This window comes from Rattus rattus, chromosome 18 (genome assembly GCF_011064425.1).
Source record: "Rattus rattus isolate New Zealand chromosome 18, Rrattus_CSIRO_v1, whole genome shotgun sequence".
Taxonomy (NCBI): Eukaryota; Metazoa; Chordata; class Mammalia; order Rodentia; family Muridae; genus Rattus; species Rattus rattus.
The window spans coordinates 30,614,588-30,636,656 of NC_046171.1; the positions used below are offsets into that span (position 1 = coordinate 30,614,588).

Sequence of the window (22,069 nt, forward strand, 5' to 3'; positions counted from 1 at the left end):
AGTTTCTGGGAGTCGGTGACTGGGGTGGGTCATAGAGACCATCACGGTGTTAAGGGCTTCTTTAGTAGAGAAACTTGCCAGATACTGTCATGAGGAACCATGGACTTAGAGAAGGAAGTCTCGTGCAAGGTATGAACATTTCAAAGTTTCCTCTGACGGCTGTGAGAAGGCAAGTCAGGAGGAAGGTTATGATCACAATCTTTCAAATATATATATATTCCCAGAGAGATGGCTCAGGGGTTAAGAGCACGTGTTCCTGCAGAGAGCCAAGGCGTGATTCCCAGCACTCACGTGGCGGCAGATCACAATTGTCTGGAACTCCAATTCTAGGGGATTCGACATCCTATTATGACCTCCGAGGGCACCAAGCATGCATGTACTGCACAGACATATATGAGCAAAACACTCATGCACATAAAACAAATATAAACAGAAAACGAAATCACATGGAATCAAAGTAAAAAACAAAGAAATCATACGGCCTTGATGTAAGTATGACGGAAGGACTGAACCAGAGGAAACCGGCGCAAAAAGGATTGAAGAATTGACAGGCAGAATGTGGTCTAAAAGAAAACGGTTGCTCTCATTTCCCCAGTTTTGACAACTCAGTAAGTTGACACTGCTAATCAGAGACGAAGTGTGGGGATAGGCATGGACTTTGGACAATGGGGAGATGATAAGATTTTATTTTAAGATTTAGTTAAAAATCATGTCTCAACGTGTAGCAACAAACACTAATTTAATGCACGAGAACCCAAGAAGCTTGATCCAGAAACACGCATTCGAAGTCCCCAGCACAGAGGCGACAACTACATCTGTGGTGGTAGAAAAAGGAAAAGGCAAAAGAAAAACTGAACTACAAGAAAAAAAGTGTGCAATGGATACACACGAACCAGGTCTGGCCCAGGAACGTAAAGGGTACAGATAAAAAACATCATTACAGTGAGAGAACATAGTAACATGGAGCCCAAGAGCAGGAAAACCCAAAAGGCCAAGCTGCCAGATGAGATGAGAGCTCAAGGCGGTGGTGAACTCAGGAAGAGTATTCTCCTGGGAGCAATAGGGTAACCAGACCCAACGGATGCTGAAACAAGACTGGTGTCTGGAACCCAGCATCAACAATGAAGATTCCCAAAAGGAAGATGTGAGGCTGATGAGAACAGGAAAATACCAACGTCCCTATCCACTAAGGAAATGTAGGGTAGAACTGTGATGAGATGTTATGACACTCCTATCAGTACACCTGACGTACGGTCACAATGTCCAATCCTGGGATGCGAGGGAAATGAGTCATTCGTACAATGGTTGTAGACTGCAAAACGGCAACTCGGGGTGCCCTTGTGAGCGTGTGCGTGGATATGTGTGTGACGGCATGGGTACATGGGTGTGGGCACATGTGTGAGGGAAGAGGTGGGGATGCACTGTGGGGTGCACGCATAGGTGTATGAACTGGGTTTGGGGGCTGCTGGCCCGTGGCTAATTTCTGGGCTCCCTAAGTGTCCTGCCTCCATTTAGTTCCATGAAGACAGACAAGCATTTACGGGCATCCTCTGACGCACTCTAGTGAACTTTGCCTGCCCCCTCACACAGTAGCGTCGAGTAAAGCCCGTGGCTCGCTTAGACCATCATCTTAATGTTCTAAGCTTTAAACAGACAACGTGACACTTTGACATTCACAATGGAGGAACATACAAATAAGTACGGCAGGAGTCTGATCCTGTCCACAATACCAAGCATAGCTTTTCCTTCATCTTCTAATTCGAACCGGAGCGTCTGAAGTTCCTGCTCCATCTCCACGCGGAAGCCCTCCATGGACTCTCGGTGTGCATCTTTCAGTGACTGCAGCTCGGCGGAATGTTTCTGCTGCAGGTGAGTCTCCAGAGCCTACAGGGAGAGCCATTACATTACTATGCGCGAATACAGCAAACGGAGTACAAGACAGTTTCCGAGGCTGGAGGTCAGAAGTGTTAGCTGCCACAGTCAGTTCATTCTCATAAAAATCAAGATATAAAGTGACGTGATGGAGAGCGAATTCAGCGCGTCAATTCCGTAGAAAACAATTAATTATGAAATCCCTTTGGCTCGACACATTTTGTTGAAATCGGAATACAGACAATACAGACTTTTAGCTTCAGGCTGTTTTCAAATGAAATCATTTTCTAAAGTTGTTAAGAATACAAGTTACTGAAAACTAAGGGAAAAAAAAATCCTGTGCACACAGACAGGAGAGGAGGGTGTGACTGAGAAAGAGCACAGAGCCTACTCCTTAGTTAGATTTGCCTGAGCACAGTGAGGGCTTCTGAAACATCACTGCAGTCAAATCTCCCATAGCATTTCCTGTGAAATGCAAATACCCCACTCTGGAGAAAAATTAAGCAAGGCAATCGCTATCTGGAGATATGGAGATTCTAGCATAGACTATAATAAAATGGGATGTGGGAAACGGTTCAGTGAGCCTAAGTCTTGCTGTACAAGCCCAAGGACCTGGGCTTGTTGATTTATTTATTTGTGAGTATGTGCTCATATATAAGCATGTGTATATTGCGGATGTACACGGCGTGTTCTCCATGTGTGTTGCGGGGGGTACTTAGACAGCATACGATGTCGGTCTTCGCCATCCATCTTCGCAGTTACTTGTTTTGCCACAGCAGACTAGCTAGCCTGTGAGCTTCTGGGCTATCTCCTGTCCCCACCTTCTATCCCACCATACGGACACTGGGATTATAGATGCAAACTCTTGTGCATGGCTGTACATGGGTACCAAGGATGTGAACTCTGGTCCTTAGAGTGGAGTGGCAAACGTTTTACCCACTGAGCCATCTCTTTAGCCCAGGGCCTGCACTTAGATCACCAGCATCCCTGTGACAGACAGGCAGACCTGTGATCACAGCACTGGGAGGAGGGGGCAGGAAGAAGGCAGACCTGTGATCACAGCACTGGGAGGAGGGGGCAGGAAGAAGGCAGACCTGTGATCACAGCACTGGGAGGAGGAGGCAGGAAGAAGGCAGACCTGTGATCACAGCACTGGGAGGAGGAGGGGGCAGGAAGAAGGCAGACCTGTGATCACAGCACTGGGAGGAGGAGGGGGCAGGAAGAAGGCAGACCTGTGATCACAGCACTGGGAGGAGGGAGCAGGAAGAACCCTGGAACTCACAGACCAGATCAGTCGTCAGTGAGCTTCGGGCTCAGTGAGGGGCACTGCATATCTCATTAAAACAAAACCAAGCAAACCAAGGGAGCAGGAGAGGAAGAAACCGGTATTAACATCTGGTCTCTACATACACATGCGCAAGTACTTATGTGCGCTCTCTCTCTCTCTCTCTCTCTCTCTCTCTCTCTCTCTCTCTCTTTCTCTCTCTCTCTCTCTCACACACACACACATGCACACACACACACAAAGTAAAAACTGAAGACTATGATAATGATACAGTAAGATATTCACTTGGTTTAAATCCCTTTTAAGGTATAACAGTTATAATTTTTCATATTAGCTTTGGGATCATAGTATAAGGAAATGATATTTTAAAATATATCTAATTTATTACATCATGAATATTCCTTGTATGTAGAGAAAAAAGAATTTAAGGGAAAAATACAAGATTAAAACAATCATAACTGGGGCCCATTTCTCCTCCTCCTCCTCCTCCTTCTTTTTTGTGGGCTCAGAGAAAAAACAAATTTAGAATTTGATAAAAATCTGAGTGTGGTGACACACATCTGTAATCCAAACACTGAGGAAAGAGGATCAGGGGTTCAAATGGAACCTGGACTACAGAGTGAGTTCAAGGCTGGCCTGGGCACACGAGTCTCTGTCTCGAAAATTTTGGATGAAATTATTACAACAATAATAAACTATGAATAGGACAGTGACAGCTGTTACCTGCTAAGGAGCCAAAGATGTGCTCAGCTTGGCATTATGACAGACGCACAGAATGTTAGCTCTATTCTAATGTTATCTGCTGCTATGTGCAATTAGTGTGTGTGTGTTTAAGCACTGTGACACCCTACAGGAGGCCACACCCTGGAGAACAGCTTAATAAAAAAATGTATAATGTTTTAAAGAAAGACAGAGACAGGGGTTGGGGATTTAGCTCAGTGGTTAGAGCGCTTGCCTAGGAAGCGCAAGGCCCTGGGTTCGGTCCCCAGCTCCGAAAAAAAGAACAAAAAAAAAAAAAAAAAGAAAGACAGAGACAGAGAGGATGGGGGCTCCTATTTCATTTTCAAATGTTAGGCTGCCATTGTGCTGCATGTGGAACACAGACTGTTAAAAATGGACTCTAAGGCTAACTATCATCAATCTGGACGGTCTTCGAACACATTTCCCAGGAACCTTACCCTCTGCTCCTTCTCCTTCTCTTCCTCCATGGTCTGGAACGCGAGGACGTGTGCTTCTTTGAGGGACTTGTGCCTCTGCTGATGCTGCTCCTCCAGCTCCTCCAGCTCCTGTGTGAGCCGCTGGCGCTCTTGTGTGAACTGCGCCTGCAGCTGCTGCAGAGACGTCTGCGACTGGCAAAGCTGCAGCTCCAGGTTCTGCTTGAGCAGGGAGATCTACACCAGAGACACATACAACAGAGACTAAACGCAAGGCGTGCTTCACGCACCGCTGGCCCAAGGGGAAGAGCAGGGCAACGGGGCAAAATGTTCTACAAGGAAAAACCCAACTCGAAGATGCGTCTGCTACTGGGTGTGCGTGTGTGCGTGTGGTGTGTGGTATGTGTGTGGTGTGTGTAGTATATGTGTGGTGTGTGGTATGTGTGTGGTGTGTGTGCATGTGGTGTGTGGTGGTGTGTGGTATGGTGTGTGTGGTATGTGGTGTGGTGTGTGTGTGGTGTGTGCGTGTGGTGTGTGGTGTGTGGTGTGTGCGTGTGGTGTGTGGTGTGTGGTGTGTGCGTGTGTAGGTCAAAGGGAAGCAGCATGGAGTCGGCCCTCTCCCTCTCCCTTTATGTGTGCTACAGGAACTGAACTCAGGTCGGCAGGCTTGACTGAAGCACTTTCTAAGTTGAGCCGTCTTCAGCAGCCCAAAAGTCTGATCTCGAGTTATCACCAGTTTAAGTCTGTCTTCAGAAATTATCTTGAAAATGTTCTAATTATCATGCTTATACAATTATGCACATATATATTATGCTGCAATGATATGCAATACATATACTGTTTATAACGAGAACACGAACAGGAGGCAACTAACACCACTGTAAGGTAAACTGCTCTGAGGAGATTAACTAAAGCTTAAATGGCTTCTCTGTGAGGCCATAAGTGCGATTATTAGGACTGTGAGTTCCGGCTGAAGGCCGCTTCCTATACTAGTGTCTGTACCTCACCACTGTGTGTGGCTGGGGCATTCCATACCATAGGCCTGCACTCAGGGCAGCTTCTGGCATATAAGAAACCACACAATAACTGTTAGTCACGATTATGTAAGGACGGAAGGCCTGTTCTCTTGAGAGATGTCAGGTTCTTACTATCTATTTGATGTGTGACTGTGTTTGTGTATGCATATATAGACACACTTGTGATTGTGCCCACAGAAGCCAGAAGAGGCCATCATATCCTATCGCCTGGAGCTGAGATTCTAGGCAGCTAAAGCTACCAGGCATGAATGCTGCGTGCCAAACCTAGGGCCTCTGGAAGAAGGGGACAAACTGGGAAGTGAGAGCCCAAACTATCAGCCTTAGTATGTCAGGCATCACCTCTGGCTGTTTTAACTCAAATGAAGTCTTTTCAAAGCACAAAAAGCATGTGAGCATAAGTGGTGTGTGTATTATGTACTTATAAATACTGTTCAATTTTACCTATTTCTGCTTACATCCACAGGTTAGTCTAACCTGAAATGGTGCAAGTCAGTCTTACTCTAGAAGTCTGAAGAGAAGAGGAACTTAAAGTCCAGATAAAAAATGAAATATGCCTTGGAAAGAACCTCAGACACCATCCACTCCTACCAAAGTAAAACCGTGTCTGTGGCCTCCAAAGCTGACAGAAAAGGGTCCTCTACAGTGAGCAGGAGCCCTTTCAGTTTATTGGCAACAACTTTTCTTTGATGGATTGGTGGCAGGAACGGGCTACGCAGCATGTTTTACAAAGAAAGCTCCTGAGAAAGCAAGACCAAGGCCTCACCAGGGATTCAAAGGACGGCAAGAGGGACGAGCTACTCCCTAGCAAACAAAGAAAGCTAAAAACAGCAGGGATAAGTCTGTGGCGTGAGCTTGGCTGAAATATTAGCTACAGGAAGGGTTGGGCACAAAGTTAATAAGAGAGTCAGCACATGCCGTCATGGAAAGAGCCAAGCTCTGGTGAGGAAGGACACAACTGGCATAGATGCTCATCTCTCATTGTCTATTTCCAAAGAAGCCGTTTTGACTGTTGAAATTTTATGAATTATTAATTTGTATACAATGGCATGTTTCAGAGGTTTTACAGACTTGGGGGCTAAAGGAGGAACCACAGGTCTTTGACTCCAGGTAATTCAACTCCTTAAAAGTCCGAGGAGACAGGGTCTCGCTCTGCAGCCCAGCGTGGGCTAGCCTGGGATTTATAGCAATCCATCGGAGTTCAGAGATTATGGATGTGAGCCACCACATTATGGATGAAAAAAAACCATAGCAACAGGTAAGGCCATGCAGTGAACTAGGATTACGGTTTATGTACTCGGAATTTTATGAAAGGCTCGCCAGGATGAAATGGCTACTAAGGAAAGCCCAGAAAGACAGGGCGAGGCATGAAGCGTAATTGCAGTGAACATGAACAGAGTCCTCCTCTGTCCAACCAGTGGGGGCTTGCAAGAGAAAAGGCCTCGTACAGGTAGAGTCTCAGCGTCACGATGGACCTCACGGTGACGGCCATGTGTTTCCATGGTGTTAACTTGCTAGAATGGGAAAGCCAGGGACAGCGTGTGTCACATGTGCGACCCTAACTGACATTCTCGAAGCTCTTCCTTGGCACTGTAAGTTCCTTTAGTTGGAACTAAAACTGAACTAGCCTTCTCCTCTCCAGGCCCTGGCACGGCCTGTATTCATCCAGCGAGAATAGGCATGAAGTTTCGCTTTGGTAACTGTTCGGGCTCCCAGGACCCCAGATCTGATCCTCTTAACCCGTTGTTCTTAACCTTCCTCCTGCTGTGACCCTTTAATACAGTTCTTCATGCTATGGTGACCCCCCTAAATATAAGATTATTGTTGTTCATACTTCGTAACTGTAGTTTTGCCACTGTTATGGGTCATAATGTGATACGTGACCCCCAAATGGGTCACTAGCCACAGGCTGAGAAGCACAGCTCTAAAGGCTTAGGCTAGTAAAAAGCCAACCACTGCCTTACACGTATTTTATATCTTTGTGATACGTGCTTTAAACGTTCACTGCCTCCATACATCTCCCATTGTGTTAGCTGGACCACACTGCAACAAATTCTATTCATCTGATTACAGACTGACTTAGACTGGCACTATTTAAAGGTGAAACTTGGGGTTGGGGATTTAGCTCAGTGGTAGAGTGCTTGCCTAGCAAGCGCAAGGCCCTGGGTTCGGTACTCAGCTCCGGAAAAAAAAAAAAAGACAAAATAAAGGTGAAACTTACGAGGAAGGAAATAACTTTAATATAAAAAGAATTGCCACGTATATCATACATTTAAATATAAGCGGTTTAAACTTTCTCCGGCTTAAGCACTGTGCACTCTAATATACTTTACCTTAAAAGAACTCCAAAAAGTTATTTTCCAACCTAGAATGTATGGTTAATATCTGAATAAACACACTCTAGAAAGGAATAGGTGTTAAGTGCAGACAGACACATGCAAGTTAGTAGTCAAATATACTTATCCAGTATCCTTAATATCGGAAGCACAAACACTGAAGGATTCATGTTCAATGCAGCAACATGAACGGTATGCAGAAAGCCTTATCATGCAATGCAGCACTGCAAAAACGTATTGGCAAGGCGGCGGTCAGGAAACCGGCCTTTATTCTGTGGGACACTTGCATACCATTAGACTGGACAGGTAGTGCGTCAAGCGGGGTGCTAGAAACCGATGTTTTAAGGCAGTGTGAAATGAGCTAACGTTTTACAGAAATTATTTAGACATCCGGATGTGGATATAAACTGCGTAATAATATCGAGCAGCTTTAATTCAAAATGAAATATAACGAGGATGGGGTCTGCATTAAATGTTTGGATAACCTTGACCGATGACATTGTTAGAGAGGTGAGCACATTACAAAGCTACTTATTGAACAGTGAACGGGAAACGGCAGTTGCTCTGGTTGGTATGTCACACTCAAAGTAAGTCCCGCATGGTATTTGCGTCTTTGTGTGTTATCGATTTTGAACAGTTTGTCTACTGACTTTGTAAAGACGTTTATTTATTTCTATGTGTATGGGGCGTTTGCCTGCTTGTGAGGGCTACGCACACCACATGCATGCAGGGATGAAGAGGTCAGAAGCGTCTCCTGTAACTAGGGTTACAGGGGGTTGTGAACTGCCTTGTGGGTGCTGGGAATCGAGCACAGGTCCTCTGGAAAAACCAGCCAGTAATCTTAGCTGCTAAGCCATCTTGCCAGCCCTATTTTAAAGAGACACGAGAATTTTTATCTCAGAAAGCTTAATCTTTATGTTAAAAATTCTTACCAGTCGATGTAGGTGTAGTTAAGTGATGTGTTCTATATTTTGTAAACAATTTAAAAAATTAAACGGTGCTGACAGCAATTGCCATTCTCTGGTCTCTACCACTTGACAATCGCGTTTGAAAAGGAAAATTTGACTCTCTTTTAGAAAATATGATGTTAAAGACAGAATTTTGTAGAAATGTCAGAGAGAAACACATTAAAATATGGGATTTATTTCACAGGAGGAAGCTTTGTCTCTCTGTGGAGCCCTTCACACGTGCCCTGGGTCTTTACCATGTACACGGGGACGCTGTCCAACACAAATACTAGAACGAATCTAGTTGTTTAGTAGCTTATTAGTATCTCATATATTTAGATTGTGCTATTAACTCTAAACGTAAATCCAGTAGTTCAAATCTAAGGTGGCTGATGTGTGGCAGATGTGACAGGATACCAGGCACGACAAACCTTTTTAATGTGATGTTGAGGTTTTTTTTTTTTTTTTTAAAATCCCCTCCTTCTTTAGCCTTATTTCCAGAGATAAAGAGCACACAAGTATACAATCTATCCCGAAGGGATAGAAAATGACCCTTGAATCTAGCTGTATCCTGACCCTCTGAGATTCTGGTTCTGCACATTAGAACTGGGTCCAGGCTGATGGACAAGTTTGTCTCTAATTACCGAAGTAAGTGTGTATTGTATACAGCACACACTCTGGAGTGCATCAGGTGGAGAGACTCAGGCCGGAGATGTAGTTCAGTATGTCGTGATAGAATAACATATTTCGTTTTGCTTGATTTATAAAGAAGTATACCAAGTATAACCTGATAGTTTTCACCAAACATAGATGATGTATCTAATAAAATGGTGATTTATGTCCTAGGACTCTGGGCACATTTTTAAAAAACCTCAGTCTTTAATGCTTGAAGTCACTGATGGGGAACGCATATCCCAAGTGTGTGTGTGGGGGGGAAACACCACTGTGATATGAGATCATGAAGGTGCGCTGACTGACCTGAGGTATGACCTGTGGTATGAGACCATGAAGGTGCCCTGACTGACCTGAGGTATGACCTGTGTGGTATGAGACCATGAAGGTGCCCTGACTGACCTGAGGTATGACCTGTGGTATGAGACCATGAAGGTGCCCTGACTGACCTGAGGTATGACCTGTGTGGTATGAGACCATGAAGGTGCCCTGACTGACCTGAGGTATGACCTGTATGGTGTGAGACCAAGAAGGTGCCCTGACTGACGTGAGGTGCCCTGACTGACCTGAGGTATGACCTGTGGTATGAGACCATGAAGGTGCCCTGACTGACCTGAGGTATGACCTGTGGTATGAGACCATGAAGGTGCCCTGACTGACCTGAGGTATGACCTGTGGTATGAGACCATGAAGGTGCCCTGACTGACCTGAGGTATGACCTGTGGTATGAGATCATGGAGGTGCGCTGACTGACCTGAGGTATGACCTGTGTGGTATGAGACCATGAAGGTGCACTGACTGACCTGAGGTATGACCTGTGGTATGGGATCATGAAGGTGCGCTGACTGACCTGAGGTATGACCTGTGGTATGAGATCATGAAGGTGTGCTGACTGACCTGAGGTATGACCTGTGGTATGAGATCATGAAGGTGCCCTGACTGACCTGAGGTATGACCTGTGGTATGAGACCATGAAGGTGCGCTGACTGACCTGAGGTATGACCTGTGGTATGGGATCATGAAGGTGCGCTGACTGACCTGAGGCGTTGATGAAGGAGAACTCAGAGCCCACTTTGGGTGGTCTCCTCAGATGAAGGCACCCTGGGCTTTACTTGATGATGTTAAGTGATTTTTCTCCCTTTAGAGAGAACAGGGAGTTTATGCTTTTATTTTTTTTCCCTCCCCTCCAAAATGGCATTTATAAGAAATACACAGTATTCAGATACATGACTCATTTTTTCTTTCTTGCTTTGTTTTCCTGTAGTTTATGAGCCAGGGTCTGATATTACCTAGGCTGGACTTGTAGGTATAGGCCACCATATACTGAATTTTCTGGGTTTTTTTTTTCTATTTTTAAAATTGTTGTTTTCCTGTATCCTAGGGTGCTGTCGCACACTCCTGATCCTTCCGCCTCTGCTCCTGAGTGCTCTGATTACAGGCGCAGAGGACCTCCCTAGAGCTTGCAATGGAACTTCCCACGGCAGTCCCTGGTTCTTGCTTTTCTCCATTTCTTCAATGTCAGCACAGTTCAGATTCTGCTGGGATTAAAACATGGGCCTCTCTTTTAACACCAGCACATAACTAGGACTACTGGAAGTCACATCAGCTTAATTGTAAAAAGGATGAAGTTGCTGAATTAGGGTTAAACGAGAACAACAAGAAGAATTTATCAGGATGTCAGTGGCTTACATACATTTTCATGAACAATTATAGATTACTGGTGCTGACACATTTAATACTTTTTTTAAAGAATATTAATTTGTTATTATTAAAGACTCCAGGGAGAAGGAAAGCGATAAAATCATATTTCAGTTAAAAACATAATGTTAAAAAGAAGAGTATGTTTCAGATCATAATATTATGGCCACTCTGAAAACTCTGTTTGGCAATTCTAGGAAAGGTCTTCTTGGAAGATTCTACACTAATTCTTAATTCTTAATTTTCCCAGAGGAGCATAAGTTATGTTCCCTGTTATCTTCTCAATCTTAATAAAACAGACTGGGAAGCATCTGCAAGAAGAGATGTTTTAGCTATTGCATGATGTTTTTAAGGATGGCCTATGAGAAGCCACCTCTAGCTAAGTGTGAACTTTCACGTGGGAAGCTGGGTCAAGTATGGTGGGTGAGGAACACCTGCCTTCCCAGTGCTGCAAGGTAACAATTCATGTTGGCTATGCAAGATGAGGGTGGAAGGTGACCAAGGACAACTATGATGTCGCATCAGGGGGTTAAATAAATAAGGATCATTTAATAATATTTAATGCAATTTTTTTCTTAGGGAATGTATAAAGATGTTCCCATCAGGTACAAATAGACATTTGAAATAATGTACTTTTAGAAAGTCGATGATCTAGTTTTTACTTAACTAGTATACCTTTAACCGCTAAGGGGAAAAGTTATGTCATCAAAATGTTCTGAGATACAATGTAATTCATTTTGGCAACAATCACATTCAATTTGAGTTCTTATCCCAATCAACAAATACATCAAAAATTTTTCTGTATAAGCTAAAAACTGAAATGATCAAGTCAAAATTATTTCTCTACGCTATTTGATTTTAATGTTAACAAGAATGTTTAAATGTAGCATTTCTTGTTCATCAAAATTAAGATAAATATATCTGCCGTCTATTAAGAAAATTAAGCTAATCATATTGACTTTTTAATTTACTTATTTGATAGGAGAGTTGACTTTGCTCAGGTAGTAGGAAATGAAAATATTAAGGTTTCACAGGACATATCTAGACTCAAACTTTGATCTGACTGGGAAAGCGTGGGCAGGCTACATTCTGCTTATAAGTAGTTACACAGGAACATAGCTGATCCTCTGCCTGACACTCCACTGAGTGAATGTTTCACAGGACAGCAGCCAAGGCAGTGGCCACCTTTAATATTTTCATCCTCTACTCCCTGAGAAAAGGCTCACATCGCCAGAGGCCTTTTCTAGAAGAAACGGACTGACTTCTGCCCTGAGGTACCAAGGAGCCAAGGAACACATTCAGAGACATTCAGCTCTGTAATTTCACAAAGAGGAACAAGGTATTTATGGAACTTGATATGCAGATAAATCTATTTTTCTTCAAAGATAAAGAAAAACACATGAATGATAATTCTGAAGCTGAATTACTGCACGTGTGTCTACATAAAAGCCCAACATAATTCTTTTGCCATAATTAATAGGAAAGAGATGTATTAAAACTTATGACATTAAAATATAAAATATATTTAATTTATATTCAAATTCCATGAACTTTCCCAAATACTCATTCCTTTTAAGTAAAGTTTATTTATATGTTCTTTTACACTTGATCTTAGCCAAAAGGCCGAGAAGCGATTTATATGTTCTTTTAAAATAAATTTTTAACTGAAGAAAACACATTTCCCATTTTCTGGTAATCAACTAGTTAATATTTTTCAGGGACATTACTATGCTTTCAAGGTTAATGGTAAAATGATGAATTTTAAATATAAGAAGAAAAATGTAGCTTAGCTTCATCATGGAATACACGTAACAAGACAGTATGGTAGATGTGTGCACACACACATAAACGAACGGTTGAAGGTTAGATATTTTTAGTACCCGTGTGCAGAAGAAATCTTACACGGTGTGCCAGCGTCTAGCTTTGTGTAAGTTAAGGCTTCAAAGCAGTGTTGTTAGGCAAAACGAGAAGGGCAACATGCCTTGTGCACAAACTGTAAGTGCGCTCACTTACATTGTTGATGGACTTATGCAAAGCTTCACCCAGAGAGTGCCGCTATGAGGAGAGATCACAGAAGAAAGGGGACATTCAGAGACTGACTGAGCCAGAGAGAGGAGGAGTAAAATGGAGTGGGAAACACAGAACACTAATTATCGCATGCGCACAACAACAGTTCTGAGGAGAAATTCAAGACACGGTATAAATGATCTTATGTCTTAATTAGGATATTAATAGGACTGGACGATCCTAAAATCATCTGATGGGTCTGTGGGTCTGTTGACTTACCTGTGCAGGATACGTCAGGTTAGACCATGTGACCTGAGTCCAGTGTAAAATATGACGGTTACCAAAAGGCACAGATGGGCTATTGCTGTTCTGAAGTCCTTCAGACAGCCGCAACCTCACTGCTCGGTGTTGCATAAGAAGGGCTGTAGGGCACAGGTTTCCCCAAAGAGCAGGTGAGAATCACAAAACTGCCTTGACCTTTTTATACTACCACTGTCTCGAGATAATCCTTGGAAATCAGGACTATAGCGAAAAAAAAAAAACAACGTGATTTTATATCTTTTAAATTCTCTTTTCTAGCATGAACTCTAGAGACCCTAATGTTGTTCTCCAATGTCACGAGGTTGGATAGGGGGCTAGGGAGCTAGCTCAGAAGTTAAAAGCACCTTGCTACTTTTGCAGAGGACCCAGGTTCAAGTCCCCAAACTCACATGGTAGTTTACAACCATCTGTAATTCCAAGTTCAGAGGATCTGATGCTCACCCACAAGCACACGTATGGGGTATACACACAAACATGCAAAGCAAAAATATTCATACACATAAAACGATTAACATACTTTTAAAAGGTGGATGACTAAGATATTCTAGGACATGGTTTACTACAGCTGGATGGTGGAAAATATCACGCATGTGGATTTGACATTGCAGGTCACTTATATACAGAACAACGCAAGGCATGCTGGGATCCTCAAAAGCTATGGACTGGATGTTTGGGAGCCCAGCTCACCAACTCCTCTGTTGACATCCCACCACTGAGTGGGATGACATTAGAAAGTGAGTCCTCGGGCAGGGGTTAGGTTATGGGGACAACACTTTCATTACTGGGTACTGTCCTTATAAAAATACCCATGCAGAGCTTCCTCAACGCCTTCCACTATGTGAGAGCACAGAGCCATGGGAAACGTTTATGTTCATCTGTGGCCACCAGTACAGCCCATGCTAAGACAGGACTACTGGTCCCAAGGAGTGAGGGAGCTGCTCGAATTCAGAATCCCGGAAGTGGTAAGGACAAGGCTGGAATGGAGCTGTGCACTGGGCAAGCCTGGGTTACTATAGATGGGCCTTTTCAGAAAGAAAAGTGGACAGGTGCAGAGAGCTGTCAGTCATTTTAGGAAACACTAAGGGAATGCTGGGGAAATAAAAGGTTGATAGAAATATGGACAGTAAGGCCACCCAGAGCAGGTCTCAGGTAGAAAAGGTCCCAGCACTGAAAACAGGAATGATGGCCACTCCTTCCACAAAGAAGCCATGACCTTTGCTGACAGTTATATCTGTACTCGAGTCTTACGGAAAATAGAATTTTAGAAAAGGAATTAGATATTGAGCTAAGTGGCTCCCAAGTATTTTTGAAGGTCTGAGTTGGCTCTCACAGTAGAATGGGAGGAGCGAAACGGAGGTGTACAGATGGCTCAGTGGTTAAGAACACTTGGTTTTCTTATAGACGACCTGGGTTTGATTCCCAGCATCCACATGTCTGCTCACACCTACCCATAATTCCATTTTAAGGAGGATCTGATACCCTCTTATTACTTCTACGAGCACCAGGCATGTATGTGCTGCACAGACATACATTTGAGCGAAACATACATATTTTAAAAAATCTAAAAAGAAAAAATGTTTTAAAGAGACAAACAACTTAAAAGATACAATTGTTAAATAAGAACTAATTAGAATATCAAGTTTTTAAAATCCCAAGTCTAGCCATAGTATAAACATAAGAAAGCAGGTTTTTAAGACAATACCAAAATATACCCGAGGGCCGCTTAATACATCAGCTTGACCATCAAACATGGGCTGAGGAATCCTTACAGCAGTAGCTGGGCACCATTGTTTAGGAAGAGGGAAGGCTCTGGGCATGGCGGCATGCATTTAATTCTAGCACGGTTAGGCATATTTATCTCTGTGAATTTGAGGCTAGCCTGGTCTACACAGAGAGTTCTGGGGCAGCCAGAGTTATATAGTGACCCTGTCTCAAAGAAAATAAAACAAAACAAAAAGAAGAGGGGGAGGGAGAAGGAGGAGGAGGAGGAAGAGAAGGAAGAAGGAAGAGGAGGGAGGAGGAAGAAGAGGAGGAGGAAAAGGAAAAGGAGGAAGAGGAAGAAAGAGAAGAGGAAGAAGGAGAAGGATAAGAGGAGAAAAAGGAGAAGGAGGAGGAGAAGAGGAGGAGGAGAAAAGGAAGAAGAAAAGGAAGAGGAGGAAAGGAAGAGGAGGAAAGGAAGAGGAGGAGGAAGAGGAAGAAGAGGAGGAGAAGGAAAAGGAAGAGAAAGAGGAAGAGGAGGAGGGGGAGGAGGAGGAAAAGGAAGAGGAGGAGGAGGAAAAGGAAGAGGAGGAGGAGGAAAAGGAAGAGGAGGAGGAGGAGGAAGAAGGAGGAGGAAGAAGAGGGAGGAGGAGGAGGAGGAGGGAGGAGGAGGAGGAGGAGGAGGAGGAGGAGGAGGAGGAGAGGGGAAGAATGTCCCTGAAAGTGAATCATCTGTCTTCGTGGTACAGTGACCCTGTGCCTCACTGTTAGCAAGCCAGAACAACTCCATCTAAAGCTGGGGGTGGGGGTGGTGAAGTTCCTAAGTTTTAGGGCCAGCTCAGCGTCTCGCTGTCTCTGGAAGCTGGGACTCAGCTGCAGCTGCACTTGAAGGGCAGAGGGATAAGGAGGTGCTTTGCAAGCCTTCAGATCTCACGGTGTCTCCTTCCTTGCCTGTTTCTCACATCTGGAAACGGAATGTCTGTTTTATTCTTTTCCCGTCCTTGCATGTGGGATACATAGAACTTACCTCGTGCAATGGTTTAGATGGGAAATGTCTTCTGAAAACCATGTGATAGACTTGGCTCTTAGGGGGCTGCTACTGGGAGGTGGCAAAGCTTCTGACAGATGTGCCTCATACATAGCTTTACATCCCTGGGGACAAGTGCTTGAAGGGGAGACTGTGGGACCCCAACTCCTCCCCATTTCCTTCCTGCTTCCTGTCCCTGAAGTCTTCTGTAGGACCATGCTTTCAGCCACTGACATCCTGGAACCACACCAGAGGCCGCACAAGTATGGGTTGGAATCCTTAACACTGTGAGTCAATAAACCTATCATCTTATAATTATGTTGGATCAGTTTTATTAACTTCCCAGCTAATATTCTGAGTGGAGATAGATAAATGAACCACAATAAAATCCACCTTAAGATGGATATATATATATATATATATATATATATATATATATGAATGATAGAATTTTAGCATTAAAAACAGAAAATATTGTCAAGTGTTTTCTTTATAACTTTCTGGATATTACAGCTGAATTAGAACCTAGTTGCTTTGTTTGTAAATTGTGATGTGTACACTATTCCAGAAAGTACAGTCTGTGCTGGCCAACACTTTAAACTGGCCACACAACCATAGGTCTGAATACTTGGGAGTCTGAGGGAGAAAGAGAGCTTGAGCTCAGAGTTCAAGATCAACCTGGGCAACATACTGGGACGCTGTAGCATCACCACCACCACCACCACCACCATCAACAACAACAGGGACTAAAATAAGATATGTTCATGGGATATAAAGTAGGGTAAGTGAAATATTAAAATAAGACTAAACACTGAAGAGAAACAAAGAAGAAAAGTAAGGAAGAAAAAAAGGAAGGAGGGGAGAGAAAAAATAGAGCAAGGAGGACCTCTGACAGCTTAATGCAAGAGCGATGACAAGAAAAACAAGAACAGAACCGGAAAGATGGTGTCAGCCCCCAAGTCTGATCCTGGGTTCAATCCCTGGAATCGACATGGTGGAAGGAGAGAGCTGAGGCCTGCGAGCTGCCCTCTGAGCTCCACACATGCACAGTGTACATGGGAGCGCACACATGAACAATAAAAAGAGAATAGAATAAACTTAGGGAAAAACAATGGGGAAAGCGGTGACATTTCTTTACAGTGCAAACTCAGTTCCTAAAACGTCTGTGTTCAACACTTCCTGGCTGAAAAAATACCACAGAGATTTTAGGGATGGTTTCTATATTAATCCATAATTGAATGGGCTATCCTGTGCTAGGTGCAGAATGTGAAAGAAGGAAAAGTCCACTTTAGGTCCCCAAATAAGAATCTGAAATCGGTCTACAGAAGGCCACTGGTAAGCTGTGCGAATGTGGTGCCAACCTCTGCAAGGTTGTTTACTTGTTCTTGTTCCAAAGGCTTCAAATGATTGCACACACACACACACACACACACACACGCATGCACACATGCATGCACACACATGCACACATACGTGCGTGAACATGCACACATGCATACATTGTTCTTTTTCAGAGCCCCATTATATATTATGGAAACCAGAGACAAACAGGCAGGCCTCAAGCATTCCTGAAATGGCAATACATGTTTCTACATACGTAAAAATTAGCTTAAAGGAAGTCTACTTTGAGTTCTATTTTGAAATTCTTCACAATCATAAACAGAAAGAAAAGACTAAGATATCTGTAGGTTTTTCAGCTCTAACCTAGGAATTGCTCCATGCCTTAGTTCTGTCCTTGTTTGCTGATGCACACAGTCAGTCTATTTAATCACTAGTCTACCAGGATCTTCCCTTGCTTGCTGATGCACACAGTCAGTCTATTTAATCACTAGTCTACCAGGATCACCTTGCTTGGTGCTGCCTATGGGTGGATCTAGTTAATTACTGGTTTAACCAGGAGAGTGCAGAAAGCCCATGAAGTTTGAATAAGTAAGTGAAATGTGTAAATTATTTTAATGACGGTTGTAAGTGTCCTGGAAATAATACAGATCTAGACGCACTACCACATTTTGTTTACGCCGTACTGTCTCAGTACTTAAGGCATAAACCCACAAGAGAAACAGATACACACTGCTCCCTTGGGCAAACGGTTTTAGAAAATCAGGACACTGCTACTGAACATCTTCTGCCGCCCAGAGGGCATCTAAGGGTTAGAAACCAGATGATTTTACATTTTCAAAAACCAGCTGACTTTTCCATTCAAAGCCTATGTGCTGTGCTCAAGAATCAAAGGTTAAAGTTGCAAATCCTTCTCAGAATTTGGGATCGAATACACAACTGATTTACTTAGCGTACTGTTTCGTATGACTATGTTTCTGGTCTTAAGACATTTAGAATGTTTTAAGTGTGTCTTGTGGAAAACAAAACACAATGAGGTACCATGCAGGGCGTGTGTTTCTCCAGCTGGAGAGTGGCCAAGGACAGGAATGGCCGACTGCGGGAGCAGACTTATCTACCTGGTTTAGGAGGTCTTCCACCTTCTTCTGCCACGAATCCCGGGCCGCATTCTTCTCTCTCTCTTTCAGCTGCAACAGTTGAGACATCGCACACTTCTTATCTTCTTCATGTTGAAGCTTCAACTCCTGGCGAAGTTTGGAGCACTCTTGTCTATAACAAATCACAGGCATCTGCTTGGTAAAGAGAGTTGTTTCCCTCAGGGGATGACCTTTATGGGGTTCACGGGGTTCCTAAAAGCCCATTTAATCCTCAGGTCTGTGAGTCTGAGCGCCACTGGGCCAACTGACAGGAAACTGGTCGCTTGACCGAGAGCACTCCCTACTTTACCACGGGCAGACTTAGGCATGAGAACGAACCAGTCTTCTAATTTCACGCTACTTCTCTGCTTTTTTGTATTAAAGAAAAAATTAAGTTTAAAAAGTGAATCTGAATTCAAGCCAGGGGAAAAAAGAACTCTAAATTCTCTGCATTTAATCATGAGAAAAATTAACTTACAACACTGCTAGCCCATCTTTTTAGGAGGTTCCCACAAGAACGCTCCCCACAATGAGACTGCACTGCGTACCTAAGATTTTCAGTCCACTTGATCTCCAGGTCATGGGCCATTCTGTCCGCCCTCAGCTTCTCTTCTTCCTTCATGGTGGCTAGTGTCTGTTCGTGCTCTTGCCGTTCTTGTTGTAGCTCAGCCTGAGGAGCAGAAGGACAAGTGAAGACGGTCTCCATGAACGAAGACAGAAGAACAGCATGGCAGCCGCTGACAGGCTGGCTATGAGAATTAGTAAGATATTTCAACAAGATACAAGGAACACGTTCTGTATTTGAAAATGTTCTCTCCTTAATATTTTTTTTAAAGCACAGCTTATGCTATCTAAACAGTTTGAATTTAATTTATTAAAGCTTTTTAAATCATAAACATACATCATACTGCCACGTTCTTGCAATTAATTCATATTCTAGTTTAAAATCAGGCTACTTGTCCAACGCATCTGTGTACCATCAGCATGGTGAAAGGGATTATGACAAATTTGTGTGGATGATTTTCTATGTCACTTGAAGCCACACGCCCATGCGCTTAGTGTTACGATAATGACATGGCCCCTGAGAAATCTTTGCAGACTGGCATCAATCAAGCGATTTCCTGGATCCAGTGGCTGGAGGTGACTATCTGGACGAAAGCGCCAACTTTGGACCACTCTGAGGGTTGTGCCTAAGAGCACCTGGCAAAACAGGAACAGACACTGGGCTAGCCTTTGGTCACTATGATGAACCTTTTGGGATCACTCTGGCCGACAGCACAGGGTAAAGCAGTTTTAAAGTTATATCCAGTATTAAAACTCCCACAGGACAATGCAGACCTGGCTAACTACTACTGAACTCAGGCACCTGCTCTCGCCCAACACTCTAGGAACCATCCTTCTAGAACAGGTAACACTAAACAACTTAAATATACTTGAAGTAGTTCTTATTTGAAGGGAATTCTGCATCGAGATTTATTTTTAATTATGTGTATGTGTGCACATCTCTGTGTTAGCATGTGCACATGAATGCAGCTGGCCTCAGAGGACAGATGTATTAGATGTCCCTGAGGCTAAAATTACAGGATGAAATATAGTAAAGCTAGGAATAGGGTGCATACCAAGGTGAGGTACCATACAGACATAAGACACACATGCATGCATGCGCACATGCATGCATGCGCACATGCACGCATGCGCACATGCACGCCACATGCAACTTTCAACAAACTAGATTTGCCAGTTTAAAATACCTTCCTCCCTCCTTTCACTTTTGCTAATGTATAAAAAAACACCTTTCCATATGATTTAGTCATTCCATTCGGTGATATGTGGAGAACTGCTACCACTGAGGTTGTAGACAGCGTATGGCATCACATACATTAACTATAATGTATATTACTAGAGTGTACTGTATATTGCATGCAAACTTATTGTCATATTAGCACTGTTGTATCATATAGCCACTACTGAAAGGTAAACAAAAGCCATCTATTTTGTCACAGATTTCAAAAATAAAATGCAATTGGTTTTTAAAATACACTCAATTATTCCCTAGGTAAACCATGAATACACAGCACTGGAAGTGCAGCAAATACATTATACATATAAAAATCAATACTATTCCTAAAAGCGACACCAGCTGAGTGATTTCACATTGCTGAGCACTACAGTGTACACGGCTCGCCCCTTTTAACTTTTATAACTGTGATATGAAAAGTATTATTATCCTGCTCTCTGCCTTATTAAAGGGTCAAGGAGAAAAATGCAGCTCTGTCCAGGTGACGTCGTGAGTGGTGGATGCAGAATTCCCACAAGACCAGTCCCGCATGACTGAAGCCCACATTCCAGATCACCCCTGAGGGAGGACACGGAGAGCCCTCATCTATTGTCTACCGTGTTCCTAGTTTTGGAGGCTCTGAAACTTTGCTCTGCTTCCTAAGAGTGGGGGAGGGGAGGGGGAGCCTCCTGAGACCTGTACATCACAGCGAAGCTCTGTTTGTTAGATACGAAAGCTGCGGCTGCGGCCAGGAAAAGAACTTGCACATGCTAACTATCCCGGACTGAATTGCGTCTCAGCCCGTGGACCCAGCGTGTCTCAGGATGCAACCTTCTTTGGAAACAGTGCTCCCACGGTTTCACTGCTCGAGAGTTTATGCAGTTTAATTGACATGAGGCTGTGTGGGAGCAACGGACTCCCCAATCCAGTATGACCAGCACACTTAAGAGCTGATAATAAGGAGACAGGCGGAGACAGAAATGCTGTAACCAAAGGCAAAACCATCTCTGGGGCTACAAAAGGCTGCAGAAAAGGAAAACAGTTTCCTCCTAGAGACATAGGAGAGAGGGTGTCCTTGTCAGCAGCTTCGTCTTAGACATCTAGCCAAGACGAGCCATTTCAGTTGAGCTCAAATCACGGCATTTGGATCACTCTTTAATGGGAGTCCAAGGAACTAATACAGTAATTATATAGCGGCGCCCACAGAGGCTTTAAGTAAAGTGGCCCAATTGTATTTTTTATATTTAGACACTTAGATCACAGTAGCATCATGCAATTACCTCAACATTTAATAGGGCATCCTTGGTCTCCTTTAGCCTGCCTTTGGTCAGGTCCAGCTCACTCTGAAGCCTCTCCTGGGAATCCTGAAGACTCGCAATGAGTCCTTCGGCAGAGCCAAGACCCTGTTCGCTCTTCCTTACTAGATCTTGGAGGCGGCCAATCTATGAGTGAACAGAGTGTTTTTTAATAGGCTGGACAAAGGCAGAGCAGAGCCATTCCCATGGTTTCTGAGATGGTTTCCTCGTTTTTTACTTTACTCAATGGATCCTTTCTCCATGATTCTGGAAGGAGCACTTAGCCACGACACTCTTTACCATCCGTGGTTTCTTTTAGACTTCCATGGCTACAGTTTCCACTTTCCGGGACCATAATACAAGGACATGGGTATCCCTTCCCTCGGGCTCTTGGCTTAAAGAAAATCATTAGTTATATCAGGTAATAAAATACATATGAAAAGGAACTGAATTGAGGGAAAAATCCATGATT

General features: G+C 43.5%; 1 protein-coding gene across 1 annotated transcript in view; it reads right to left on the reverse strand.

Annotated features, from left to right (window-relative positions):
• Window positions 1-22,069, reverse strand: part of Fam184a (family with sequence similarity 184 member A) — a 113,116-nt gene that overhangs the window by 15,778 nt on the left and 75,269 nt on the right. Inside the window, exons 7-11 of the mRNA XM_032888489.1 lie at window positions 21,583-21,744; window positions 19,074-19,195; window positions 18,508-18,658; window positions 4,336-4,548; window positions 1,731-1,884 (exon numbers count right to left, since the gene is read on the reverse strand). Of these exons, the coding sequence (XP_032744380.1) occupies window positions 1,731-1,884; window positions 4,336-4,548; window positions 18,508-18,658; window positions 19,074-19,195; window positions 21,583-21,744 (802 nt within the window). The remainder of the gene's footprint in view (window positions 1-1,730; window positions 1,885-4,335; window positions 4,549-18,507; window positions 18,659-19,073; window positions 19,196-21,582; window positions 21,745-22,069) is intronic.